This window comes from Elephantulus edwardii, unplaced genomic scaffold (genome assembly GCF_000299155.1).
Source record: "Elephantulus edwardii isolate Elephantulus edwardi_28Jun2011 unplaced genomic scaffold, EleEdw1.0 scaffold00127, whole genome shotgun sequence".
Lineage (NCBI taxonomy): Eukaryota > Metazoa > Chordata > Mammalia > Macroscelidea > Macroscelididae > Elephantulus > Elephantulus edwardii.
Window position 1 is genome coordinate 2600308 of NW_006399877.1, and position 9713 is coordinate 2610020.

The following is a 9713-nucleotide window of genomic DNA, read 5'->3' on the forward strand; positions in this document are numbered from 1 at the left end:
ATGTCTTTTGATGTCCTGTCACGACCCTCAGTGTTGGTTAGGAATCCAAGTAAAATGGAACCTTGACAATCTCAGTTGACTCTGCCTCTATCACAATGCCGTCTATTGTTCCAGTGCGAGCATTCTTGCTGTCTTGATATTGAGGTGTAACTCGTATAGAAGGCTAGAGTCTTTGATCTTCTGCAGCAGAAGCTTTAAGAGGTTTTCAATTTCTGTAAGCAATGCTGTGTCTCTTGCATAATGTGGATTGTTGATTAAGTCTTACTCCAATCCCAATTCCATTCTTCTTCCTATAGTCCAGGCTCTTGAATTCCTTGTTCAGCATATCAATTGAACAGGTATGGAAAGAACAGTAAGCTGGCCCACACCGCCCCATTTTAAATGATGTAGTATCTCCTAGTTCTGTTCAAACCACTGCTTCTCACTTCATGGACAGATTTCCCATGAGAACTATTAAGGGGGGGGGGTGTCTCAGAATTATCAACCTTCTCATTGTTGTGCATAATTTAATTTCATTCAGTCCACACAACTAAATGTCTTTGCATAGTCAATAAAATACAAGTAGCAATAGGCAATGTCACGATAAATGGAGAAACGTTTGAACTACACAAGTATTTAATTTTACTTGGATCCACCATTAACAACCCAGGCAGCAGTCAAGAAATCAAGAGTGTTGCTGTATTGGGAAAATTTGCTGCCAAGGAATTCTTTAACGTGCTATGTTGTACAGAGGTCAGTTTTAAAAATAGCTGATGCGGGGAGAAGGGTGCAACAATGAATGAATGGAATCCCAAAATCTCTGTAGATGTTCATTGAAATGAAAAATAAACAACCTAAATTAAAAAAAAATAGCTGATCCATGTCATAGTATTTTAAATTGGTTAGTATGCATCTGAAGGTTGGACAACGAATAAGGAAGACCAATGAAGAATGGACACCTTTGATTGTGATGTTGGTGAGGAGTGCGGAAAATCCCACGGGCTGCGAAATAACCAATCTGTGGTGGAGAAGTGCGACCAGCGTGCTCCTGAGAGGAGAGGATGGTGACCTTCATCTCACAGACTCTGGGAATGTTGTCAGGAGGGATCAGACCTGGAAAACAGGACATAATGCTGGGGAAAGTGGGGGTTCAGGGAGCAGAGGAAGATTCTCAATGAGATGACTGGCACAGTGATCACAACAGCAGACTTGAGCGTGACAGGGTCCACAGAGATGAGGCCGAGGAGGAAGGCTCAGATCTCAGCTCATCTGTTGTTGTGGCCACTGCAGACTCGAGGGCACCAAACAAGAAACCACACAGATCTTGTCTTCCTCACGGACTGCTGTCTTGTTCCCACGCTTGTCTCCCCGGCCTCCTCTCACCCCTTTGATCAGCTGTCTGCCCAATTACAAGGACCCATAATACTGCCAATTTCTGGCTCGGACCCCAGGTAGACATGGGAATCGGGTGGAAGGGTCAAGATTCATACTAACATCTGCTCACCGACAAGGTGCACCGCGCCCTCCTGCAGCGCCACCCCGCTTCTCAGCAGACGCTACAGGTCCTCTGAGCCCAGGTCCCTCTAGGAAGCTCGGGGCCCCTAAACCCCGCCGGCCACGCCCCCCTAAAGGCCCAGGCCCCCTTGTCCTGCCGCGGTGTGCGATCCTGGGACAGTGTGGGGACACGAGGGGTGGACACGGCCCAGGAGGGAGGGGGCTAACTCAGAGCCTGGCCGCACACGGTGCTGGTCCGAGGCCGACAGTCCAGAAGGGCTGGCCTTGCACCCCAGTCCTGACCAGGTCAGGCTGGGGGAGGGAGAACACAGCGTCGGGGTGCTGGGGGCGGACCCCCATCAGCCACCTAGAAGGGCTGGGGGCGGAGAGGGAGCATGGTGGGGGCGGGGGGCTGCAGGGACCTACGACCAGGGTAACTCGGAGCACACTGGAGGGGTTCTGGGGGTCCCCCCTGGGTGCCGACCTCTGGAAGCCGGGCGTGAGTGGGGGGGGTCTGCGGGGAGCACGGAGCAGCCGGGAACCGCATGCAGAGTCCGCGCGTCCGGGGCGGGGCCTCCTTGGGGAGGGGGGGGGTCGCCGGCCTGACCACAGCTGTGCGCATGCGCGAGCGCATCCCTGCGCGGGGTCCTCTCTGTGCGGGGGCGGCGCCATCAGAACCCCAGGGACCCCGCACGTCACCCCGTGGGGTCCAGCCCGCGTCTCCCACCGGGTCCCCCAGCCTCCTACTCCCCAGGGCTGAGTCCCCGCGGGGACCCCAGGTAGGACCCCGCACGACCCTGCCGGCTTCCGCTCCGTCCTGGGGACCCGGGACCCCGGGAGCTGGGCTGGCTGCCTGTGGGGAGACCGCCAGGCCTTTCTTCCTCCTCTGTCTCCATCAGGAAGCTCTGCTCAAAGCAGCTCCGCATCAGAGCTCCGCACAGGGCTCCGTGGGCGGGTGGGCACTGCGCATGCGGGCTCCTGGCCGGGACTCGAACCCGAGTGTCCGCCGGGGAACCACTGCCCGCAGGGGAGGTGAAGACGTGGAAAGGAGGACGCTCGGCACGTGGAGGCTTATTGTTTAATCACAAAGTGTCACCACGAGGATCTTAGCGGAAGCGGTGGAGCCGTCAGAGCAGCGGGGAGCGGGGCTCCATGACGGGAGAAGCAGAGCGAGGGACCCACCTAACCCAGCAGAGGTGTCCCGCCACCTCCCAGCTTAGGGTCTCAAGGTGAAAGCGTGAGCGAGGGCCCAGGATCCTGCAGGTGTTCTGGGGTGCAGGCAGAGGGGACTGGGGGCTGCCTCCCAGGTGGGGAGAGGGCACGTGGGCTGGGGCGCCTGGTGTGGTCAGGGAGGAGCCCTCTATGCGCTCTGTGTCTGCGCCTTGGCTTTGGCCTCAAGCTTCCTGACCAGCCACAGGACGGAAACCACAGTGACCACGAATGGCACCACGAAGAAGGGGCAGGTGAGCATGCCGTGGGGGTAGTCGAAGGGGCAGTCTGTGAAGGGTTTTGGCTCCGAGTCTTTGGAGCGCTTCGCTTTGCTGAGCGTGCATTTGCACACGGGGCTGTTGCCCTCGTCTCTGGCGCACTCAGTGAGCTCCCCGTCGGTCCTGCAGAGGTAAGAAAGGTGGGAGTCCCAGCGGCAGGATGGCTCGAACCGGCTCCCACTAGAGATTCCCACAGGCCCTCCCCGGCCAGGAAACTTGGGACGCCTCGCCTGGACGTGGGCCTGCCTGGAGGTGAGGGCGCTGGGTCACAGTGCTGGGATGTGGTCCTGGGGCTGAGGGCAGGCCCTCCCACTCATGGGGCCAGGGGTTCAGGAATCACACACGAGGCAGAATGGTGCATGGTGGCATTTTGAGGTCAGTTCCCCCAGGGAGCAGCACTTGACAGTCTCTCATCCTCCCTCTTCCTCTATCTCCCTCAGCCTGGAATGTTCTTCCCCAGGTATCCACGAGCAGCCTTGGTGGCGTGGTGGTGAAGTGCTTGGCTAACTGAAAGATCAGCTGTTCGGATCCACCTGTTGCTCCATGGGAATAAAATGGGGAGTGGAGTGGCCTAAGTTTGCTCCCTTGCAAACCTAATGAGTCTCCCCATGGGCTAGAATCAACTCTATGGCAGTGGGTTTCATGTTGTTGTTGTTTTTAAAAAGATGATACTGACTCCAAACCTCCCTTTTGATGCCATGCTTAAAGCACTTGGCATCGCCAGGAGCCAAGTGAATGGTCAGTGGTACAAACCAAACAGACACAGTTTAGGAGAGGAGAGGCAAAGTGCTCTTCGGACCTGTGGGCAGTTCTCCTTGGACCATAGGGCGCTCTGAGTAATCCATTCATGGCAATGAATGTGCAACCCCCCCCAAGCCACACCACACCTGAGGAGTGGGTTCCAACTCAGAGGACACCACGCAGGGTTGGCCTCAGCTTCTGCACACCCAGCACCTGATGTGTTGGAACTGCTGACTTACGGCCGAGTGCTTCACCCAGGGCACCACCCAGGCTCCTAGGTGTCCACTCCGTGCTCAGTCCATGGGGCAAGGTGCTGCTTTACAACTTTTAAAGAAAACCCCACAACCCAGTGGGGAAGGGGTGGGACAGAGGCTGGACCTGCCCCCACTCCTGGCTTGTCACTTGCCTCCTGATGACATGAGTGCCCCATGCCCATGGGGAGGGGAGACCACTGTTGAAACAGCAATAAAAAGCCAGCTCCAGGCTCCTCTGAAATTCAGAACCAACCTGACTCCCAAGGTGGTCACTGTCGATGACAAAGGCTCTGAGAAATAGAGATGCAAACCCCCTACCAGTACCCTGAGAGCCCCCTTCTTCTGAGGGAGGTGCAGCAGGGGGGTCTCATACTCCACCCCTAGAACCCACTGAGAAGTGAGGGAGGCACTGTGCCCATCAGCACAGTCCCAGGTGAGTGCTGGCTCCCTGGTTTTGGGCTCTCTTGTGGTGTAGATGGTTAAGTATTTGAGTCCTAAAGCAGTGCACCCAGAACCCCACAGAATTAAGGCCTGGGGACCTATTTCAGCAGAGTCCAGACCCACTGCTGCCGAGGGGTTCTGGCTCAGGGCACCTTCATGGGGGGGCTTCCCACAAGCCCCCAGCCTGTCTCCCCGGGGTGTGTGTGTGTGACCCTGAATCTCTTCAGGAGTTGTTTTGCTTCTTTTTCCTTTAGTTATCGGAGATTCCTTTTATAACGCAAAAGAAGACTCCTAGCAGCCCCACCTTTGCGCTTGTGTACACGAGAGCTGGCAGACCTTAAAATCCCGTTTTTGCCTTGACCATGGCTGGGCAGTCCATGGGGGTGTCCATGGCTAAGTTGTCCATGGGGGTGACCATGGATTGGTGTTCCATAGATATGGTGCTCAGAGGTTGCCAGAGTGCCCAGAGCTGCCTGCCTGGTGGAGGGAACCTGGACAAAGCAGGGATCCCAGAGACTGGACTGGGACGCTGCTTCTCTGGGGGACATCCCCTGAAGTCCAGGTGTATCAGTTTGAGGAATGTAGGGAAACCCTTGATGGGCGGGGCTATCCTTTCACATGGTGTGTTTATGAGGGGGCAGCTTCAGAAAGGACCTCCAATAAAGAGGCAGAACCGTATCTTCAGACCCACTCGTGACACCAGAGCATTCCCCTCAAGTCAAGAACCCCAGCCCACCCTCTGGCCTTCTAGTACCCCACCCGGGCAGGGGGGCACTATACTGCCTCAGCTCCAGGTATTTGTCTCTGGGTGTTTCACTGTTCATCTGAGAACTTGAAGGCAGAGTGGAGGGTGTTGCTGGGGTGTTAATTACCCAAGCCGCTCCCCTGTCTGTATTTTCATGGATATTTTGGGGGACCATGCCCTCCAGAGGATTTTTGGGAGTAGCTCTTCCCTTCATTCACTGAATCCCCAGGATGGCCCCAGCCCACCACCAAGCAGAGATACAAGGTGAGCGTATGGACAGTGTGATTGCTCTATTCAGATGCCTGCTGGGTGAGCCAGGTTCACTCTCAGTGTCTCAGGGATTCCTTGGGTATGGGGGGGTTGTTACAGACCCCAGATCTGCCTGTGGTGTCAGGCAATGAATCAGCAGGGAACAGAGGGGGACAGAAGAGTTGGGGTACTGTGCTTGGTATGCAGCCTAGATCCTCCCTCTATCCCTTACCCTGTTACCCCTAGATGTGAGGTTATAGGAGACAGACTGAGAGCAAGATGGCAGAGGTACACGGCAGAGCCACTTAAAGAGTGGGGGTTCTGGCCATAGAGCCTTGAGGCCCCCAACACTGAACCACTATCAGTCCTCTGAGTCAAGCTAGCCCCTTCTCCACAGGCCCCACCTACATCTCTGTGGGTGCATGCCCCTTCTCACCCTCCAGTCACCCCAGGGCAGCAGAGGCTGAGCTGCGCCCAGGTCTGGCACACATAGGAAGGATTGCTGCCCACTCTCTGGCCAGTCATGCTGGGGGACACATGTCCAAGGACACAGGACTCACTTGGTGCTCTTGAAGACGCTGTACCAGATTGGCGGTGATATGAACTGCAGGTCATCCTGGGAGTCCATGAGACACGTCTCAGGGAGGTAACTGCTGTGCTTGCGGGTGGGGTTGGCACTGGTCACCTCGAGCAGATGCACTGTGGGGACCAGGAGGTTGATGGGGGTCAGTGTGACTTCCCACCCACAGTCCAGGACTGGCAGGTGCCATTCCTGCCCAGTTCTTCCTTGCAACAGTCTGTCCCCAGCCCGTCCCTACAAACCACATCAAGAGCCACGACCCTGAACTCTTGAACCACATAGAGCCACCAAGGAGCCCCATCCTCTCAAAGCCACCTCACAGAGGTCACACTTCCCGGGCTGTCCCCAGATAGCCACATTCACACAGGTTCCTCTTAGTGGCTAACTCCTTCCAAGCCATCTCCCAGCCATCTTCATCTCCCCTCACAGCCCTACCTTTGGAAGGCACTCAGCATCAATGCCCCCCAGTGGCTAAACCTACCCAAATCCCTCCCCCTGGCTACCACGCCCACTTGGCCCCAGCCGCCAACCTGGGGCTCTTTCTGTTGTGTCTCCCTGTGGTCATAGGTGTCCTCACCTGTCCCACGGCTGAGTCATTACAGGAGCTCACTGCCTCATTGTCCGTGCCAGGGCAGGTGGTGGATTCAAACCACTGGCGTTTTGGTTAGCAGCCACCACGTAACCACTACGCCACTAGGGCTCCTTGGCATAGCACGAATTGTATAAAATTGTTAAATGGGAACCTAAATTGCTATGTAAACTTCCACCTAAAAAATAGAATATTGAAATAATAAGATGGCTAAGTAAATTGCATTACGGTGACAGGGGCTGTCTGGGGAGTTTGCTGATTACGCAGCCGACAGACGATGACCGTTTCTTGATTAGTGGGACAGTCGGCACCACCACAGGCTCCAAGTTGTCCTCTCTGCGCAGATACAAAACTCGTCACATTCTTGAAAGAGTGTGTCTGGTCAAAGCTTCCATCACCCAGAGCAATGTCAGGAGTAATGAGTGTGGACCTATCCTCAGCACCCAGTGATGGCTCGCTTATTTATTAGCATTATCTAACTGCCGCCACCTGCATGTGACCACGGGCATCCTACAGGTTTCAGCACATCTCCAAGTCCACGGTGGTGATCCTGGTCCCTAAACACCTCAGGTGCCAGGTGCTGGCTTCCATCTGGTGTCCCCAAGAGCGGCCGGCTGGCCAGGGAGCCCGCGCCCCCAACCACCAGTGCCCAGGTGCGTCCCTGTGCCCGCGATGCGCCGGTCCCTCGGGCCACTGTCGTGCGCGGTGCAGGCGCCCCTACTCACCCAGGAGCAGCCCGAGGCCGCACTGCAGGAGAGCCCGCGCCATGACGCACAGTGAGCCGCTCCGAGCCCTGCGCCCGGGAGGAGCCGCGGCCGCGGGAGGACGCAGGCAGGAGGCTGCACGGAGCGCCGGGAGCTGCGTTCCGAGGCTGGAGGCAGCAGGATGGCGCAGGAAGATGGAGAGGGGCGGGCTGCGCAGTGCGGCAAGGACGGCGGGGCGGGGCCGGGCGGCACGTGCGCGGCGCTGACAGCTGGGGGCGCTGTGGCCACGACCAGGGTGGCCCGCGCTGTGTGGCCGAGGGAGCAGGTTTGGGACCCGCTGATACCTTACCAAACCGGGAGGGTGTCCCGTCGGCGCATCTCATGGGGGACGCCCCTGCTCGGTCCTGATTCAGACCACTTCTGCGTCCTGCTCAGCTTCTCCAAAGGTCATTCCATCCTCGTCCATCCACCTCTGGAGGCACACACTGGGGATCCGCGGAAAACCGAGCCGTCACCCGGGAGAGAGGCTCAGGACGGGACCCACGGAAACCTACTGGACCCGGGAGGGTCTCCCGTCCACGCCGAGGGGCAGACTCTCATGGGGATGGGCACCTGCTGGGTCTCCGGTTCTGGCCACTCCCTCTTGCCTCATGCTCACATTCTCAAAATGTGGACCTTTCTCTCTCGGAAAACTGGTGCAGGACGTGGAGTGCGCGTCGTGATCACGTGAGGACACCATGAAAGGACACACTGGACCGAATGCACCGCCCACGCACACAGGGCCCCGACCTCGCCAGGACCTGGCCCTAAACATGGGCGCACGGAGCGCTGAGGGGCTGAGGGCAGAGTGCACGTTCCAGATCCGTGGATTCCATGGAGAACCACCATATTTTATCTGGAGAGAAGGGACTTGGGATGACCTGTGGGTGCTGAGTTCCCAGGTCCGACGCGGAGACACAAACTGGGGGCCACAGGGCTCCTCAGGGGCGAACCCCTAAAGGGTCACTGAGAACGGTCACCCTCATGGTTCGAAATGAGGCCCCCACCCGGGGGAGGCCTGGTGGCCGCTGGGCACGGTGGTCCCCTGGGCAGCTGCAGCTCCCGCCCAGCACACAGCGCCAGGGTGCTGGCTGCACAGACTTAACCTGGATGTCCTCCCGCAGTGGCTGCACCGTGGCTGAGCCCTGGGATCTGCTGCCCCGGCATTAGCTGGGCGCACCCCCGGCCAGCAGCCACCGCGGGAGGGGAGGTAGTCAGTCAGGGCTGAGGAAAGACCAGTGAGACGTGGCCCTGCACCAGACACAACCTGCCTAAAACCCAGGGAATTCTGGAATCATAACCTGTGCTCTCCTGGGGGAGAGTTTTCTCTCCCCCTTCAGGTAGGGGTACACCTTCTTCACACAGTGAGACAGGCAGCCCGCAGCTCATCTCCAGGGCAAATGGGGGACCTTACTAGCCCAAATCCAGGAATTCCAGGGGGCCAGACTTGGTGGTAGAGGCCCCAGCAGGTCCCGGGAAAGAATCCCTATGGTGGGTCCCACAGCTTTCTCCTGATGACCCCCATGTTTGAACTTCATGACCATTAGGTTCAACAATGGCAGTCAGTGGCCACTTTACTGCTCACGTGTGACATGATCTAGAGAGGTCAGGGCCGGGCCAGCACCCAAAACCCAGATGAACACTGGGGAAGGGTATACAGTGTGCAGTGGACTGTCCTGGATGAACAGCCGGGGAGCCCCTCAGAAGCTAGGATGGGGAGACGTCCTCTCACACACCACGGGCACGCTGTGGGGGGCTAAGTCCTGGGGGAGGACAGCATGCTTGGAAAACACAGGGTCAGACTGACAGGAAGATGCTCTGGAGATGAGTTGACCTGTGGTTGCAGCAGAGCATAGACTGTGAGAAGGAGAGGGGGGCACACATTGGGGGGGGGGCGTCACCAGGAGGCACAGGAAACAGCCTGGACTTCAACAGGGGTGGGTGGCATCTCTGCCCTCAAATGCGGAGACTGAAGTCAAAGCAGGAGAAAGCAGAACCAGCCAGGTTTGAATTATGTTCAGGCGTTTTCATTATGTGTAGCTTGTGGACTGCAGCCTCCTATATGGACTGAAGTTCAACATCAAGAAAACAAAGATTCTCACCACTAAGCCAATAGGCAGCATCAGTATGGATGGTGAAGAGATTGAGATAGTTAACAGTTTTAGTTTACTTGGCTCCGTGGTCAACACACTTGGTAACAGCAGCCAGGAAATCAAGAGATGAATTGCATTGGAAAGTCAGCTGTGAGGGACCTCTCAAGAGTACTGAAGAGCAACGATGTCAGGCTGGAGACTAAGCTGTGCCTGATCAGGGCTATAGTCTTTGCAATTACATGCTATGCATCAGAGTTGGACAGTGACTAGGGATGATAGAAAGATAATTGATGCCTTTGAGCTGTGGTGCTGGAGAAG

General features: G+C 56.9%; 1 protein-coding gene across 1 annotated transcript; it reads right to left on the reverse strand.

The window, feature by feature from the left end:
* Nucleotides 1–2833: 2833 nt before the first annotated feature.
* LOC102867327 (receptor activity-modifying protein 1-like) lies at nt 2834–7327 on the reverse strand. Its single transcript, XM_006893513.1, has 3 exons — nt 7285–7327; nt 5951–6089; nt 2834–3083 (listed from the first exon to the last, which is right to left on the reverse strand). Exons 1-3 carry the CDS (start codon nt 7325–7327, stop codon nt 2834–2836), a joined length of 432 nt encoding a protein of 143 aa, XP_006893575.1.
* Nucleotides 7328–9713: the final 2386 nt, after the last annotated feature.